The following is an 18888-nucleotide window of genomic DNA, read 5'->3' as shown; positions in this document are numbered from 1 at the left end:
TATACACAACGCACTTTGCCTTTTCAGTGCAATGAATTGACAACGTTTTATTAAACATGCATGCAGAATGACTGTTGGCTAGCGTGTAGAAGTTAGGAGTTATAATATTGCAGGCAACAGTTGTTAATGTCTAATTTATCAGGGCCTGATGGCTAGTTATAATTTCTTATGCTATGTCTTGTGCATGGTCCTGTCTTCGCCTTCCGTTGCCGGTCTTCGTATGTTGTCTAATTCTCCGTCTCGTTTGAGTCACGTTCTGTTGGTCCTGTAGAGAATGAAGCCAACAAAGATTAAGAAAACTGCAGGGCAGATACCTATAAAAAGAGAGGGAAGATAAAGGAGAACAAACCTCTCCTTTCCGCAAGAGGAGTTTGTAGCGATGACGATCTTTAGAGGTATTTTGGTTAAGTATTTGATTCAGAAAAAGGGAAAAGGTTTCATTGTCGCAATCAACGCTAGATGGTAAAAGAAGCGCTTGTAAATCTGTCCACGTAGCATTAGGACTCCTCAAATGAAAGTCGTTAGTTAACATATAGGTGAGTGCACTACCTTCTCCAATGTCCTCGCCCATCTTGATGAAGAGGAAGTAGGTTGTCTTCTCCTCCGGGTTGCTGAGGGGCTTATCGTATGAGAAATACGCCACCCAAGTCTGGAGTCAAGAACATAAGCAATCCATTCATTACTACCAATAAAGAACTCTCTTATCATGACCTGAAAGGAAAGTATAAGCCATAAGAGCAATGACAAGAAGCGATACTGCTGAAGTAAATCACATACAAATACACCCGACAGTGGTCACTTGCCTTATCATATGGGACGTTTTCCTCGTCAAGTGTCTGCATCAAAGTCCAAATTGCCTCTGATGCGACAGGCTCAGAGACATAACCCTTCACGGCGATGCCGTATCCACGGAAGTGTTCATCGGCTGTAAATATGCTCAGCTACATGTGAGGGCAGAACAGAACAGAGCAAAAAATATTGGTCCACAGAATAAGTTTGAGTCAATTTTGAATTTTGATAAGAAATGGTGTTGATAACTATATATAACGGAGGATTTCCTATGTTCTTATTATTAACTTAAAACCAGATACGAGGATGTGTGAGCAAGCGTGTTATTCACCCCTCTTTCTAGATTCTAACTTACCCGTTCGGTATTCGTATTTGGTATTTCCTTGTAGTCATCAGGCAGTCTGACACAGGCCTGGTACTCACGTTCACACGGAGGGATGCCCTTCTCCTCCTCTTTAGCGGAGTAGAGTCTGGTCTGAGGTGGGACACGTTCAATATGTCACAGATTTAAGAGAGCCACGAACATTATCGTCTTACTGGAATGCGACGTTAATAATCTTGCAAAGAGATAAAGCAGTCAACAAGTGCAGCAAAGATGCTTTTTTACACATTACACATAGCAAAGCATTCATGATAATGTATACCTTAAAGAGTGGGACGGCAAAGTTGTTGATCTTCTGGTTGGCGCTGTTGTCACCATTGAGATACCCTAGAATCGGCCTCATGAGCTGTCTGCCTGATACCTGAAGACCTCCACAGAGCTTGGTCTGGTGACACACGCTTCTACCTTTGTGGCGATTATTATCATTATTACATTAGATGTGGATGCTCGTTTCTTACCAAAGGTTACAAAAAACATACACAATAATTTCTGCTTGCATTACTGTCTATTGGAAGGAATGACACTCAATGTATATTCATCATCATCATTATCTGATGATGATGATGAATATGAATATATATTACGATGATACCCCATCTATATTCGGTTATATTAATATATCCTCACGATGTGGAAGTAGCAGCTCCATGAAGTTGCTGTGGTTCTTAGTGACATAGACAGTCGGGCAGACAGACTCGCTGCAGCCTTCCGGCTTTGGAAGAGGTATATTCTCATCTGATGGGTCTTCATTCACATCTTCCTTTCCAGCTTCTGTAGAGGTCTTGTCCTCGCTACCTTCTTGGGTAACCTTTGCCAATAAGGGAAATATGCAAGCATCGGAGGATCTGTAAGTGTAAGCAGCTAGCGATGTACCAACACGGGTATTCGACAGCATATGATAATGCTTTTTGGGGTGCAATGTCGGATTCACAAAAATTGTTCTGTGTGGCCTTCAGCTTGACTAACCTATAAAGACAAGACTGAATATGCCACAATTAGCATTAATGCATATATTATATCATAAGATCATGTTTTCGTTCTCTAGCCAACAGCACAACTGGCCTATATATAACGGCCCTGACTGGTGCTATAAATACGTGGCTGCAAGCAAATATACCAGAGCCTGAAGGAACAAAAGTTATAGTGACATACCTTTTTTTGCCCTATTTCAAGGCTCCAAAGCCTTTCCTCTAGGTATGGATCATCATAGGCACCAAGCCACATGTCCTGGAATATTATCAACAGGACGGACACAGGCTGGTACGAATGCGTTGTATTTTTTTTATAAATGGAAACTTACAATCAGGAAGCTTAAACTTGCAACCAACCAAACTTACAAACGATTTGTTAGAAGGCAAACTTAAATCAATTCTCAAAAGGTAAAAAAAATTATTGCATTAAGAATTGGTTGAACCTTACCTCTAAATCGACTTGAACTCCGAACGGCTTGAGGTTGTCCAGTTCCTCTTTCAGGTCCTTGAAGCCTTGTTTGGTCACTGCTTCGAACGTACCTTTGTACATGGCCTGGAAATACCTGCTGCCTACTTTAAGACCTCCGACGGTAATCTACAAGAAGATGAAACACTGATTGTTGAAGCTAACATCAATGATATTGATGTTGTAAAGAGGTGGATGGAATATAATTTTAGTAGCAGCCATATACCATTATATAGACTTTCAACCAAGGACTTGGAGTATGGCAAGGCAACTTCTGCAACAATGGCACGAATACATTCTACCTGAAAAATACGTACCTGATCGTTGGTGGGCTTTGGTGGGTTATCGAAAAACTTCTCTGGCATCAATGTGCTCAAGTAGCACTTTTTCTCGCTGACATAAACCTGAAATAGAACCAGATTCACTTTAAAAGAAAATCGTGACCTGTTCCTCCGTAGTGAGTCCATTCTGCTTTTCACAGTCGTTTCGTGTCAGGTAGAGAGTTTTCACTCGTAAGCACTTTCATTCATACCATAATTAATATTACAACCGATGACTATTTACTGCTATTTTAGTGCAAAGAATTATATTCGAATGTGAAAACCATCATTGCAATTGTATGTTTTTTGTGTGCTATAGAATTATTGTGTGAGTGTAACATATCATTTCTCATTTGATCACATTAGACACATAAACAGAAGCTACAACAGGTCTTCAATATTACTTACATCGCCACCGCCATACAGTGGTCTGGTCATGTCAATTTCTATTTCATCTTCATTCTCCCCATTCAAGTAAGACAGCAGGGGATTCAGAGCCTTGTGGTAAGATTTAGTGCCGTAACAGTTCTTTGCAGGAAGCTTGGAGTAGATCCACTTTACTGTCAAGGAAGAATTGAAAGGATATTATAATAGTTTTAAAATTCCCAAAGAAAACCAGAGAGGAAAGATGATTTCATCTTAGTAACGGAAAAACGATCACAAACGTTACTACAGTAGTACTGTAGTAGCCAGTATGTAACAGAAAGCCCTGGCATACTTTGTATATCTTTGAGATATAAATACGCCATTGCTCAAATTGTTATTCAGTTAAAGATACATGTACCTGGTCCATACTCAATCAGCTTCAGGTTGTTCTCAAGCCTCATGATGGTGGTCATGTTTGGGCACACGTGAGTGACACATTGGTCGCCCAACGATGGCTTCACCTCAGCCCGGCTGTAGTCTTTACTCACGGGGAGGTGGAAGGTGAAGGGTGGGCGGCCCTCCTGGTCACTACAGTCCAGGTCGACGTCAAGGTTGATCTGAAGCCAAGGATCGCAAACAGTGCAGGACATTATCAACTTAAAAATGTGTCCATTTTACGAGATTGTCAATGTTTTACTGTCCAAAGAATGATATATATAGCTAGTACGGCTAACATTTTGAGTAAGGCTCAAAACCCCGGCCCCAGACTGTGTTTTTCGGTAAAAAATAGTCTCGAAACTCCCATGCAGTGATTATTTAGAAATCCCCACTGAGTATCTTTTCTGTAAAACCTTTTCTCAAAACCTATGGTATGGCAGATATGAAGTGAAATGTGTTTTTTTGCCTGCCTGTAATCACGGATTTGTAAGTCAAAGGGATCATGATTATGGATTAGTATCAAAAGCCATGATCAAAAGACGTGCAAAACCTCGTTGTGGCGGTCGAACAGCCTGGACTGTGGGTGATATTCTACCACACTGACGTGATCACCCAGGAAACACTTCTTCTTGTCCCTGAGTCGTTCCATCAGTATCTTGGCTGTGGAAGTGATGGTGGTCGGCTCGTAGTAGGCATTGCCGCCAAAACACTTGGAGTAGTGTCTAATGGGTATAAACGAATTATGAATGTTATGTCTATATAGCTGATTCATACACCAGAAGATGTCTACCATGAGTACTTGACAAGCCTTGCAATCCTCGCAACACAACATTTTATTTACCTTGTACCAGTCGTCTGTCCCTGGTGCACTGCTTCTACTGTCTTCGGCGTCTGGAAGCCAGCCTCCTTATTCATCTGTATTTCCTGTGGAAATTGAACATAATATCTGTTTTAGCACCATTATATGTTGACTTATTAAAAACCATTTGTATGAAGACTTTTCAGTAATAAGACAAATGTACCTCTACGCTCCCTTTCCCACCACCTGCAGCATACAACACCTTGAAGACTTTCTGGCAGCCTTCCTTCCCATCTAACTCCTCCCTCTTCTCCATGACAACTGTGATCGTCATAGCAACGTCAGAGGGGGAGAAATCTGTAGGCAAATTCACAGCGAGGGGGAAGTTTTCGTCATATATTTACACAACATTGGCTCTTTTGCTGCCTAGTTGTAGGAAAATACATCTATTATTCTTTATCTCACATCGTAATAATAATCTTTTAACAGACCAGTCAATACACGTTTTTAAGCAACGAAATGACATTACTTAATTGGATAATGGACCACAACCGACTCAACGTTTCTCTTCATGTCTAGTTATAGACCTTACGGAGCCGGTGTACTTTTGTTGTGTCAATTAAGTTTCTATCTTCAAATTGATCAAGTTGTTTTCTGTACAATAACTAATGATTTTACCTGATGTGTTTAGAGACTGCAACAGCGGACTGGCAGACGCGTGAATGGCGGTGTCGTAGTAGCAGGTGGGCGGTATGTAGGACAACGCCTTGATATCCTTTTTTTTCTTCAGTTGTATGCTCTTGTCGTCAATACCCTTCACTTCCATTGTCTCAACCTTTGGACACTTCTTGGGCGCTGAAAGAACGGACATGTTAATAGATTTTTCATGTTCAATAGGATGTGCCATGTTCAAGTAAGCTGTGAGTTAGCTTCGTTCCATATATTTGCGGAGGGGTGGCTATTTGCCTCCTTTGTGTGTTCTATTACTTGGGCTCAGTAGTCACAGAATTCAACTTTGGTATTTCATTCTCACTACGTGTAAAGAATATCGCACGTCTGTAGGTTATCCTCAAGCAGCCATACATTGCTACTGTTACAGTAATCTCTACGTAGAATATATGTCCAAACATACCTTCGCAGTACGTTGTAGAACACTGCTCCCGAGTTAACAGGGGGATGTCGCTCTGGTCCATCTTCTCCCACACTACGGTCTTCCCTTCATCACGGAGACACTTCGGGAGTCCCTGTCCTACTGCAGTGAGATCGTTGAACTCCAGCCACTTGTAGGTTCTCTCGTTCATGGCGAAAACAGCAATCTCGGTGAAGAGGTGTCCGCTGTGGCCCGTGGAACTGTTTTGGCTAAAGAAAAGACGAATCAAATGTAGAAACAAGAAAACGTAAGCCCAATCAACTTCAAAATCTTGGGATCTGTGATAGCCATATAATATGTTATTATACCTGTCAATGGGATACTGCGCGACGTAGTAATAGCCTTCATTCTCATGAATTGGCTCGTCGTTCGCCTTCAGGGTTTTGAAGAATTTTTTGGCCTCCAGGTCAGCGACAAAGCCAACCCCTGGAGGACGTCCTTGGAACTTCTTAACGTAAAGGAGGGTCTCAGGGACAAGATCGATCACCACCTGCACATTTCATGGAACATGCACAGCCTGTTAACATTGATATTCAAATACAGGCTACTGAACATTGGTAGGTAAAATTACATAAGAATTCTTATTCTTCACATTCATTTGCTATCCATTTGTTTAGAATAAAACACATACCCTGGGATCTGTTGGCTTTGGAGGATTCTTTGCCACGTCCACAGGAAGAAGCGTTGACACTGTGATTTCCCTAACAGGACTCTCAGAAGGCATGCGGGTCTGTGTCATCAAGGGTGAGACGTACGACATTTTCAGCCCTGAAAAAAGTCCAATGTCGAATGTATATTTTTCCAGAAATAACATTCTTTCTCATCAAAGGATATTACGTAAAGAGAGGTTGTAATCTATGTTATACGTTTACTGAAATATGTTATTTTCAAGTACTTAGCAGCATGAGTTAGTACATATCGATTAAGAAATTTTGATTTTTTTTTAGTTTTATGAAAAATTCTGTTCAATAGTGTTTCGTTAACATACACTCAAAAATATGTATAGTGATAAATTGACAGTGACATTGGTCATGTATTCATTGATAAAAATATGTTTGTCAATATGAATATCTATTTATTACGCAATAGTTGAGGTTTGATTGTGATTATTATGATGATGAACGCGTACAACTTACCTTTGTCATTTTCCCCTTCAAAGTACTCATGTAAGCGTTTCCGTCCCCTGCCGCTGGCCTGGGAGAGGGACAGATCTGACATGGTGGTGGACACCCAGAGGGCGCTTTTGTACCGCCTCACGTCGTACTCTGGGGTCGAGCACAACACGCACTCGAACTCAGGGCACTCTCCGGTGCGGACGGGTTGCTGGTTTTCGCTGTAAACATGAAGAGAAGGGAGACACAATTGCCTATGTGTCCACTCCTAAAACTTCACAGTCCCAAGAGTACACGCTCGGGTTTGAACCCGGATCAAAAATCCAAATCCTAACACCCTGATCCACTATACGCCACAAAACAACACAGTGTTGACGCAGTGTTCGTACTAAAACACTTAAATTTTGCCTTTCTGTGATACTGCATTAGCTTCAGCTCTTAGCGTTGCATTGTTTTGCTTTAACTTACAAACTCCGAATCTAGCTTAACCTGTTTATAAAGACGGTAAAAGACAACTAAAGCAACAATCTAATTTCTCGGTGCTTGAATCTTTGCGGGAAATCATGATCAATGGAGCGACATTATTTTGTGATGTCTCTATGTATTATATTTTAGCGACTTTTAGTTTAGGTGTTGTATCATGTTCTTGTGTACCTGATCGAACCTTGCAGAATCTATATGTATGATATGCTGTGTGTACCTTGTTTCATCGCCCTGATGATGTTTCAGATGATCGTGGCCATGACACACGCACACACAGACCAGCAGAAAGGCGACCAACAGGACTTTGGACGCCATGTTAAACTAGATCATCAAACATGAAATGATTGAACATAATCAACATCGAGGAATCATAACTGTAAACTTCTGGTTTTGATACAAATACTCCCTCAAGTATTAGGAAATCCTTGGTATATAAAATATGCAATTGACAATGGTTTGGGTTTGATCAGCAATTTATGAACGGAAGGCGACATGGCAAGTTAAGGGCCAAGTTCAAAAACACCAAGTACACTTGATCTGTATTATCAAGTATGCAAATAAGCAAGGTATGTGGTGACGTCAGGGCATGCGCACAAGGTATTCACCGCTGCGTACATATTCAGTCGCGTTAAGTAACCCCTGATGAAGTTAACCCTATCTATATAGACCGGGCTTTTTGGGGATTCGTGGGACGGGGGGGGGAACTCGCGAACGGTATATTCTATGACCACCAAATTTTCAGAGGATGGTGTACTAGTAAAAATTTATCATAAATACAATTATGATCGCAATCTGATACTGGAACTGTTGGTTGAATTCGTGCCCACTCTAGACGAATCAACAGGAAAACTACACTTATAATTTGATTATCATACTCTGATGCGTTATATTTACCAAATAATGATTGGGAAAATCATAATGAATAAGTCATAATTCAACATCAAAAGATGCAAATTAACTACAACAAAACCTTCACAGTCCTGTCCAGCACAACCGGTCAGTCACTGCTGTGTTGAATGTTATCCGTGCAAGTTTTGGAGATCTTGTGACTGTTTGCACAGTCTTGGAGCAACGTTCAATACATATGTGCTATTAGTCCAATGTCAGACGATTGACCTCAAATACACGAAAACAATCCTCGCCCTTTGGTCATTATACGCGCTCTTTAAAATAGCACAAAGTCTGTCAGCAATTTATCGCCCGCTCTTGTACGCGAACTTTAAACTCAAATGCGTTGATACCTATATTGAAACACTTAAGTAGGGTCAATCGCTAGAGCTCATACAGTACGAGTCTTTCACAGGATATCCTACTAAGGAAAAAATTCAATCTATCTGTTGTTGATATTGTGTTATTTACGTTTCAAATTATGGAATTTGTTGCAATTATTTTCTTCTTCTTACTGTCTCCCCTGTTGTTGCCTAATTAGCTGATTTACATATATATATATATATTATTGACTTTGGTTGCTATTATTTCAAGTTTCATCTTACTGTATATTCATATTGTTTTGTCATCTGCATTATAGTAGATCAAGTACTATTATTTCGAGTTTTTTTTCCCTGCTGTTATCCTTTTTTTATCTCCATTGTATTTTTGGATCCGTGGATTATTTCTCTGTTACCATTACGTTATTACTTTTTGCTTTGTTCATGTCTTGTCTGTACATGTTTTTGTATTTCGAAATACCAATAAAAAATTCAATCTCTCTATTGAAAGAAGTTGCACGGATGAAAAACAAGCTTATTGTATTCTGGTATGTGAAGATATTTAATGTGCTCATTCAACTAGACTTCAGTGATAACTAAATACCCAAACTCTGGTTATATTAGTCAGATTCATTTATTCAACTAAACGTAGTAAATTCCATACATTAGGAAGGTCCTGTATATGTAACGGTCACCGTTATCGCCAGCTATGGTAAGAGTCGTTGTCTCATTTTTACCGAGCAATCTATCTTCTGCCAGATCAATTACGCCATCCTTTTCATGACGCCTCAGGGTTTTGATTAACTATGCTTGACTCTGACTCGGACTGCAAAAGCAGTTTCAAGTGCACAAATTACGATTTTAATTGTCCCATGTATCACCGACTTTGTTCGAGAATTCCATCCCATGTATTCTTTCGTGGCAGTTTTCCGATCTCTCCCCTCTTACTCGCCATCAGTGGGATGTACTGTAAGATGAAAACAATGATAAAATTATAACAGAGATTGCCCCATAAATATACTATACAGATTTATCTTGACCTTTGGATTCTTATATTTGCCTGCCTTGGGCTAGAGTAGACCTGCAGTTGGTTTGGTTTGGGCCCATGATCATGATAATGACCATTCTGGCATACTCATTTTCACCTGAGTGACGTGAGGAAAGTCGTGTAAAGTGCCTTTCCCAAGGGCACAAGGTTGGTGACTTGGCAGGACTCAAACCCGGGACCTCTTGCTTCTGAGCCAAATGCTCTGCCATTACGCCATACAAACCCACATTTGCCTGCCTACATTCTCTATCAGGCCTCTTGCTTGATTGTTGTTCAGAGTTTGTCCATCAGATTATAAAATATAAGATTACGCTTTTGGTACAGGGCAGGGCTAGTGCACCATACAACTTTCATGTCGTATCAAATTTGTTCTAAAGTTACAGGTTTCAAAAATCAAATTAGCATTGATGCTTTAAAAACTCTTCAGACATACCTCCATCCGTCATGGCCTGGTCCTGGAGGAAGGCAAAGTAGACTGTCTTGTCCTCCTCCTTTTTGGGGAAGTCATCCATGTGTGCGAATATCAGCAACCAGTCCTGGTGTGTAAACAGAAACAAACAAACAAATAACAATAACAACTGTTTCAGCAAACAATCGATAAATCAGATTGTGATTATTTTTATGTTGTGATAACCATGGATCGGAATAAACTTTTAGACTTTTCATACAGAGAAAAAAATGTTGTTGAAATCTTGAAAGATTTTCATTAAGCTTGAAAGATATAGATTTTAAAAACATACTTATTTGCTGTATGTATTGTGAGTTTGCATATGTACATGTATAATCTTTTTTATTTCCATGGTGCCATGTACATGTAGTATTTGGCCAATAGACTTACCGATTGACCACGTTTCGTTAAAAAAGCTAGAACTGATCAGTTCTTACCTGGCTGTACTTGACCTTCTCGGCGTTCAGTGTCTGTATGAGCCGGATGGTTGTGGCAGGGATGTCGATACTGTTGAAAGACCCCTTCACACCGATGGCGTAACCGTGAGCTCCATCCCCGGCGTCAAATGTCGCCATCTGTGTTGTAAATGATGGTGCAAATTTCAACCAGTATGCAAATTGTATGCAAATTACGTGCAGAATCGCGTTGCAGATTACGTGCAGAAATTTCTTTCCGATCATTTTTCTATCCTTAGATTTGAAGTATGAAGTCCCTTGATTTGGTAAATGTTAGCTTAAAAGGAACCATAAATTATGATGTTATGTAACTTAGGGTCTAGAACTAATCTTAATAGTGCTAGCAAATTGTGTACCGATATATAGTAAAACTTCTATATAGTAATCAATGACACATCAGCCAACAGCCTAGTTCCATACTTCAGTGTCTGCTCAAAAGAGATCAAAACGGTATTATGTATCACTGCACGAAATATCGATAAGAGTTGCCTCACATTCTCTCCGTTTGGTTTTGGAATGTCCTTGTCCGCGTAGGCAGAAGGCAGCGATGCGCAGAGTTGGAACTCACGCTCACATGCCTCAACACCGGCCAGTTCCTCTTCAGGGGAGTAGATCTTTACCTTTTAGTAAATAAACATAGAAAAAAAATCATCAAAATTAAAATGGAGGCCATACCCGGGTAAATTGCGCAGGGGTAGAATCTACGTTATTCACGGACTCGGTGTCAGGCCAAATACATGGCTCCGGCACTAGTTGGGGCTTTCCAATCAATATAAGACAAGGGGTGGGAGGGGGTCGGTCGTCATGTGGGAGACTAAACCCTGATCGTAGGTCTAACCCTTGAACAATGATCTCATACCTAACCCTAACTCTAATACCAACCCTAACCCTAACCCTAAACACCTGACCTCTCACGTATGTTGCAGCTCAAGGATTTGGCTCAACACCGGAATCTATTCCCTTTATAAAACTGAACAGAAACGACGTACAAAATGCTCAAAATGTAGAAAGTTCTCAAGTAGAACTTTAATCTTATTTTTTCATTACCTGGAAAACCATGGGGTCCTTAATGTCTCCAATCGTCTCCTTCTCCTGGTTGTTTCCGTTGAAGTACTTGTAGACGGGCAGGAAGAGAGCTCGGCGGGGGGACCCGTGTCCACAGCCTTTCACATACTGGCAGACACCCTTGGCTGTAAAGGGTAAAGATAATTGGGCTACAATTTTTTTCTTGATTTATTTTCTTATGGTTTATTTCAGGCACGCGAGCCATCTCATGCCAACATTTTGTAATGCTAGTATACAAAAAAATTACTACACATACATATAAACCACGATTATAGTGTGGCTAAAACTATTATGTTGAGAGGTTAATTGGTAAAGAAAGTTGAAATAATGTGCTCACATTTGGGGAAGTATATTTCTATGTAGTTGTCGTGCTTCTTGGTGACTTGGACGGGATTACAGGTGGGCAAACGGCAATCCTTTGGAACCAGGTCCAGGACCTCTTCATCCGGATACTCTCCCTCCTCTGCCTTATCCTCGGAATCTTCCACCTTCTCACTGTCCTGTTACATGTTTCAATCAAAGATTTTACCGTTATCGTTTTTATCGCTGTGTTAACAGTGTGGTGCTGCTTGTTTCTGGAAAAATCACACAACAAAAAATGTTGAAGAATCGTAACAAGATAGGTCGTAAAAAGACCCTGGCGACGCTGAGATGTTTTTTTTGTACTTTACAAACAAATGCAGAAAAATTGTTTTAAAAAACTACTCACCTTCCAGTAAATATGCTGGAACAAAAGAAAGACGTTTTACATTAATATGTACTTCTACGCTAATCTCATGTAGATACTATTAGGCTTTCATCTAAGTATTCAAGTCCCATTGTCGTTCTAACAGTAAACACAATTGGAGTACACAAAGTAATCCGCCAAAAAACAGTTACTCAAGCAACTGGATATGATTTTGAAAACGTCAGACGTTTCAGCTAGTATCCACTAGCTTTCGTCAGTGACTGAGAGACCAGAGGGGAAAGCAGGTTTATAAACACAACCTATTGATTGATATGCAAATAAAGTGAAGACAAGTTTTTGGAAGTCGAAAAAGGAACAAAAGTCAGACAAGTCAAGACAAGATGATGCAAATTAGTCTGAAAGCTCCTGTTATACAGAACAGGAGCTTAAGTGTTGTCTGTCCTCGGAGCTGGGAGTGCTAAATCCCAAGTGCCGGAAAGATCGACCCGTAGCCCCTCTTCCCTGTTGAGGGTGGGGTTGTACATTCTTTCATATATTGCCTCTTTAACACCCCGTTCCCACCAGCGTGTTTCACGGTCTAAGATATCCGTGGACTCGAGTTCTGTATAACAGGAGCTTTCAGACTAATTTGCATCATCTTGTCTTGACTTGTCTGACTTTTGTTCCTTTTTCGACTTCCAAAAACTTGTCTTCACTTTATTTGCATATCAATCAATAGGTTGTGTTTATTAACCTGCTTTCCCCTCTGGTCTCTCAGTCACTGACGAAAGCTAGTGGATACTAGCTGAAACGTCTGACGTTTTCAAAATCATATCCAGTTGCTTGAGTAACTGTTTTTTGGCGTATCGTATTACCTGGATGTCTAACCTTCATCGACGTACACAAAGTAATCATCTGATTAATTATCAATGTCATTGATACATACCTGTTGATTTACGATGATTATTTCGTACAGACCTTCCTCCTCATCAGGATCGTCGTAGCCTCCAATCCAAAGGTGCTAAATCAAGAAACAAATATCAACACATGCACAGATTGCATCATCTAAAACGTAAATAAAAGATTTCTTTATTTAATATATAAAATTTTAACTTGTGATGGAACATTTAACTATGAAAATGTTTGGAAGGCATCAGCATAAAGATACACTACTGTTATTCTCCATCTTTCTTCGAAAATACCGTCACTATTGGTGATGTGGTCTTCGAATCCTGTATTCTACGAAATCAAAGATGAAAATATGTCTACATACCTCTGTTGTATAGTTCACTCCAAAGGTCTTGAGTTCGTCAAGCTGCTTCGTCATCCGAGTCAGGTGCTTGTTGAGCACATCTGCAGTAGGCTTGCCCACAAATGTCGACTGGTACCAGTAACTTTCCTTATCTCCTGTCCTAAAGTCAACCTAAAATAATAAACAACAAGGGCGTGGTATAGTCAATGTGAACATCTACTCTTGTACTGAAAAGGTCAATGGAACCTTTTCAATGAAAGAGTTTGCGTTTGCGTTTGCGGTTTGCGTTTGTAGGTCAGCTAGAAAACACACATCGATTGGATTGCCATGCGTCGGTGAACGTATTTGTCAAGCAGTTAGTACCATATAGTTGCAGTCAGAGTCGTATTATCACAAACATTTGCAAAGGTAAGGAAAGTCATGGCATCAGTTATAAACAGTGATATAGAAAAATTTAAGCAAAGCTCTTTTATGGCTGTAAATTATATTAAGAATGATACATATGCACCTATGATCCTATCTTTACCATGGGAGACAAAAAAAATGTACATACCAGGTCATCGACAGGCTTGGGTGGGTTGTTCTCGTACTCCTTCGGCAGCATCATGCACATCGTGAACAGTCTCACACATTCATGGTCTCCACTGTAACCCTGCAAAAAGGAATACCTTGAAGTCTTGAAGAGTTACTTACTTACTTGTTGACATGCATTCCCAGCTTCATGCAACAGAGGTTAGATTGATACCCGTAGATCTACATGTATGTCATCTATGTATGCCGAAGAGCCCTATTATAAAGCAGTGTTAACCACTGAGCTGGGAAACCCTTGGAAATGACGGAAGAAATGAAAATAAATAAAAAATTGTCTGACCTGCCCATACAAGGGTTTTGTCATCTGCATCCTGACGTTGTCCTCGTTCTTGCCGTTGATGTATGACAGGATGGGCTGGAGTGCCTTCTCCCAGGCCTGCTCGTAAGAACAGGACAGTGACGTGCTGTTGGAGCAAACCCACGTGGCTGTGGAACAACAGAAGCAGTGGATTTAACTACTCAATTAGATGCTGTAGATTGACTAATGCCTTGAGCAGGTACATGTACCTACTACTTAATGCACTTCTACTACAGGTGAGAATGCTATGAAGGATGAGAGGGATGATAGATTTTCAGTTTTCGATTACAAAAAGATCTAGATCTCATCCAAAAGAAACTTGGACAACTGTAGCGAGTAAAAGGAAGACAAGGCTTTCCCTCGACGAATCTGTATCTGAACAGTTATCTATCCAAAAGCTATGAATTGACGTGTAAATAAGGTGAACACAAATAGTTTTTTAAAGACATACCACTTCAACCACAGATTCCAATAGTAACAGACGAAAAGGAGTGGGTGCTACTTGAAACGTTTGAAAATTTTCAACATCTATCCAGTTGTCTCATTACCTTGAGGTCTAACATTCATCGACATTTAATACCAAACATGATCATTATCATCATCAAGGCTACCTGCTGGGTGTTTCATGAGCCTGAGGTTGTTCTCAACCCTCATGGCGACGGACATGTTGGGACACTCGTACGTGGTACAGCGGTCCCCGAACACAGGCTTCGGCTCGTGCCGGTTGTAGTTCTTACTCAGCGGGAGGTGGAAGGTGAACTCCGGACGGCCTTCCTGGTCACTACAGTCCAGGTCGGCATCTATGGAAAGCTGGAAACAATTCGTGTCATTTTTATAGTCTATCGCTCGGGCTCACCATACCTTAGCTCTAATCAAATTTGTGATGTCTTATACGAAACTTGTGCCCTTGTCTTTTGTTCTCTTTCTTAATTTTTTTTCTCCAAATATTCAAATTTATCTTCGATTTATAGCCGATAGAATAGAATTGTGTGCCATATGGGTTCAGAAGTGCAATGTTGCCCTGTATTGTGATAAAATTGGTTCAGATGTCATGAAACATATTTGTGAACATTTTTGTGAAAAAATGCCATTGACTTTATCAAGGGTTTTGCACGACTGTTTTTCACATAAAACAGATGAAATGCAAAATGAAAGCTGATAAAAATCATCGTACCTCATTGAAACGGTCGAACAGCCTAGATTGTGGATGATGTTCCCACACTCCAATGTGATCACCCAGAAAGCACTTCTTCTCCTCCTTGAGCCTGTCCACGAGCACGTTCGCTGTTGCAGTGGTGGTGGCTGGTTCGTAGTACATGTTGCCGCCCATGCACTTGTGATAGAAGTATCTGTGGTGGTGCATAAAAATAGCAAAATATATTATATTTTGTAATATGAATAGTTTAGAAAACGAAGGTCAATTTTTTTGTAGACTAGAGTGCCCACTGTAATGCGATTTACACAATATCTTTTATAAAATACAGTTACAACAAAAATATGTACATCTAAGAAAGGATGACATTTTCCTACATGTAATGTCTTTGGTTCACTATGATGCATCAGACAAACTCTGTAAATTCGTATACAAATGTGTCAAGAAGAGAGAAGTACAGTTTAGATATATATAGAAATAGCATAGTTTTCCCTAATCCTCATTGGTAACTAAAGTAGTGCATTTAGCCCCACTGGGACATGAATATGCAATTAACTTAATTGTCATTTTCATTGTCATTATACAGGTGTAACAAAACATCACCTTGGCAATGCTTTACTGGTTGATGTTGGGCTTCATACTGAAATGACAACTACAGATACTTTGAAATTACTAAAAACTCTACAGGCAAACGGATTTCTGATATTTTGGACAGGTGCAATAGATCTATACATAACTGTCTCTTACTGAATCTGGGGGTTCTTCTTCAAATGATAAACTTCTTTTGTCTTTGGACTCCTCAATCCGTGAGCATCGGCATTATCCAGGAAAAGTTCATGAAAGTCCTGCAGAATAGGGGATAGAAAAAGACATGAATTACACACAAGCATTGTTCTTCCCTATATTTAGAGCTTTCCCATCATTAGAATAAAATACACCTTGGACTGTTATTCCTATGTTGTTGTTTTTTTGCAAAGAGTAGCAGATCTAGATGCAACGACAGCGAAATCTCTATGATATCAACCAGACCAGACTTCTAAAAATCAAGGTTAAATATAGATAGAAGCATTCTGGCATTTCGGCATTTTCATTTAAAGCTCCACTCACCTGGTCTTTATTCCCACTTGCACCGCCTCTTGCAACATACACGCGATAGAATTTCTGGCAGCCGTCTTTCCCATCCAACTCGTCTCGAATTTCAACTGAGCCGATGCATAGGATGGCGACTTCAGAGGGTGGGACTCCTACAGTGCGTGAGATTAGATGGCGTTTGGCGTGAAAGTTCCTCTGTGTTGGTTAACAAGTTTTATGCGTTGAAAGAATATATTTACTTTTTACCCATTCGTAGTCAAAGCAAGGTACTGGTGTTTTTACTTTCAGGACAGAAGTATTGTTTTGGGTGGCACTGGTATAAGGGGAGTGTGTATGTATCTTGTCTGGAGCATCGAGGATCGGATATGAGTGGCGACAGGCCTCATGATATCCACGCTTTCAATCATTCTGATAAGAGGCAAAAGAGAAAGGAAATCATTGTGAAGTACCTGTGTTTTGCAGATGCTGCGCCAGTGGTTCTGTACCCGCTATGATAGCGGTGTCGTAGTGACAGGTGTAAGGGTTGACGCTGGTGTACTGAAGATCTGTGAACTTCTTAAGTGTGATGGTCTTGTCGTCTATTCCCTTCACCTCCTTCACTTCGGGTTCTGGACACAGCTTTGGTGCTGCAATAGTTTATTAGAAATGCCGTAAAGCATTGGCATTCATCTACCCGCATTCAAATGAATATACTTTTCTACTGCTGGTGTTGGGTATGTTAGTAGTGATTTTGTATTGAAGACACATACGACTGTAGTAGCTATAGTAGGGATTTTTTTTCATGAAAATAACCATCGATAAACAGCACAATGTACGAATATGTGTACCACATGTGACTGCCTTTATGCAGCATCTGTTCTACTGCCTTTACATGGAATTAGAGACGAGGAAGTTCTTTGCGTTCAGAAACTTCAAACTGAATGCGAGAAATATGTTGCCTTAGAAAGATAAAAGAAAGCAAAGGGCATACTATGTAACCCAATTCAATCACAAAATCACTTATGTCTCCTCTTAAAGACACAAGTAGTTAGCCTGGGTTCCATCCTGGTTAGTTTACGTCCGCTCCCACAGTCGCTACCGCCAACCAGTAGCGACTGTGGGAGCGGACGTAAACTAACCAGGATGGAACCCAGGCTAACAAGTAGTAGCAAGTACCACACACATACGTTTGCAGAATGTCTGAGAACACTGCTTCCGTGCCAGAGCCTGTACAGGGATGTCGGCCTGGTCCAACATGTGCCACGACCTCAGCCTGTCGTCGTCCTTCTGCAGACATGTCGGGAACGCCTGTTCGGCATGGTCGTTGAACTCGTGAACCCTGAACAGTCTCTCGTTAAGAGCAAAGACCCAGATCTCGTTGTACGTTTTAGGGCCGGACGAGGCGCTCTTACTGTAGGTAAAATGCAAAAATGTCAATGCAAACGGCATGTTATCCATGATATGATACAATGTGTGCTGTAGACTCACTCGCTCTCAGTGTGAGTCGTAGACAGTGCTTCATATTACTTCATTGTGAACCTTTTGTGGATACATTTTGTTTCAAAAAGAAACTTCAAATTCTATAAACTTGTGAACGACTACAAAGAAAAGGCCTTGCAGAATTAACCTATTGATATGGTATTATCCGTTTTCACAGCAACGCCAAGTCATACATACAGCAAAGCAACGAGTCTAAAATACCAAATTGTGACTGCTTGTACGAGTATATAAATATCTTATTGTGCACAGATATTTTCATAGCAAACTACAATGGTGAGTATCTGCATAAGCCCGATGTAGAATTGCGACTGTCATATTGAATTTGTTTATTTGTTTGTTTGATTGTTTTACCTGTCGTATTGTGCAACATAGTAGTAGTCACCGTCCCCAAGGAACGGCTCGTTGTTGTCTGAAAGCGTCTTGAAGAAGTTTTTGGCCTCCTTGTCAGCGATAAAGCCGACCCGGGGTGAATGACCCTGGAACTTCTTCACGTACACGACAGTCTCGGGAACGAGATCTATCACCACCTGGGACAGAGATTAAATCCCAATAGACTGCAATGCATTATGGGATGCAACCATACTCAAGCCAAATTCAATAAAGTGGCGTTTAAAACACGCCCTGGCGAGGTGATTCTCTTTTGATGTGAGTGATGATCATGATCTGTTTTGGTTACTGTTGATGGAGGTGCTTGTTTAAGTAAGTAAGCCAGTCATAAGTTTCTCATGAGGATTTCATAAACATGCACTTTAGAGATTAATGCTATTCTAGCATTCCCTCATGAATTATGCAAATTAGGACATGATTTAAATAAATTATGTTTAGCGATGTTCACCTTCATTGAACTTCCAGTATG

At 40.4% G+C, this 18888-nt stretch overlaps 2 protein-coding genes across 3 annotated transcripts in view; both read right to left on the bottom strand.

Annotated features, from left to right (window-relative positions):
• Positions 1–20: 20 nt before the first annotated feature.
• Positions 21–8707, bottom strand: LOC109465506. The gene is made up of 21 exons (XM_019762862.1): positions 8247–8707; positions 7494–7597; positions 6818–7014; positions 6313–6449; positions 5990–6171; positions 5664–5890; positions 5210–5386; positions 4755–4888; positions 4574–4656; positions 4283–4454; positions 3713–3911; positions 3337–3488; positions 2926–3012; positions 2591–2737; positions 2324–2398; positions 1799–1979; positions 1434–1576; positions 1145–1264; positions 804–941; positions 550–649; positions 21–265 (listed from the first exon to the last, which is right to left on the bottom strand). The coding sequence occupies exons 2-21, from the start codon at positions 7589–7591 to the stop codon at positions 228–230; spliced, it is 2787 nt and encodes a 928-aa protein (XP_019618421.1). The 5' UTR covers positions 7592–7597; positions 8247–8707; the 3' UTR covers positions 21–227.
• A 649-nt stretch (positions 8708–9356) lies between these two features.
• The window catches only part of LOC109465505, a 24852-nt gene continuing 15320 nt past the window's right edge, over positions 9357–18888 (bottom strand). For both annotated transcript variants that reach the window (XM_019762859.1, XM_019762860.1), the window contains exons 5-22: positions 18384–18559; positions 17720–17943; positions 17003–17179; positions 16569–16705; positions 16209–16306; positions 15483–15657; positions 14920–15118; positions 14291–14436; positions 13973–14071; positions 13441–13590; positions 13114–13188; positions 12210–12224; positions 11838–12000; positions 11483–11625; positions 10930–11055; positions 10418–10555; positions 9966–10068; positions 9357–9451 (exon numbers count right to left, since the gene is read on the bottom strand). In XM_019762859.1, coding sequence (XP_019618418.1) covers positions 9429–9451; positions 9966–10068; positions 10418–10555; positions 10930–11055; positions 11483–11625; positions 11838–12000; positions 12210–12224; positions 13114–13188; positions 13441–13590; positions 13973–14071; positions 14291–14436; positions 14920–15118; positions 15483–15657; positions 16209–16306; positions 16569–16705; positions 17003–17179; positions 17720–17943; positions 18384–18559 — 2367 coding nt within the window. In that variant the 3' untranslated portion in view covers positions 9357–9428. The remainder of the gene's footprint in view (positions 9452–9965; positions 10069–10417; positions 10556–10929; positions 11056–11482; positions 11626–11837; positions 12001–12209; positions 12225–13113; positions 13189–13440; positions 13591–13972; positions 14072–14290; positions 14437–14919; positions 15119–15482; positions 15658–16208; positions 16307–16568; positions 16706–17002; positions 17180–17719; positions 17944–18383; positions 18560–18888) is intronic.

This window comes from Branchiostoma belcheri, unplaced genomic scaffold (genome assembly GCF_001625305.1).
Source record: "Branchiostoma belcheri isolate BF01 breed outbred unplaced genomic scaffold, Haploidv18h27 scaffold151, whole genome shotgun sequence".
Classification (NCBI taxonomy): Eukaryota; Metazoa; Chordata; class Leptocardii; order Amphioxiformes; family Branchiostomatidae; genus Branchiostoma; species Branchiostoma belcheri.
This window is presented reverse-complemented; position numbering and strand designations above follow the sequence as displayed.

What these genes read in the sequence shown, in the direction of transcription:
- LOC109465506 (XM_019762862.1), bottom strand. Translation starts at nt 7,591, where the DNA reads ATGGCGTCCAAAGTCCTGTTGGTCGCCTTTCTGCTGGTCTGTGTGTGC. An exon ending in GGAGCTGCTACTTCCACATC is followed by an intron (nt 1,577 to 1,798) that starts GTGAGGATATAT and finishes ATCGCCACAAAG; the next exon opens with GTAGAAGCGTGTGTCACCAG. An exon ending in GGGCGAGGACATTGGAGAAG is followed by an intron (nt 266 to 549) that starts GTAGTGCACTCA and finishes CATTCTCTACAG; the next exon opens with GACCAACAGAACGTGACTCA.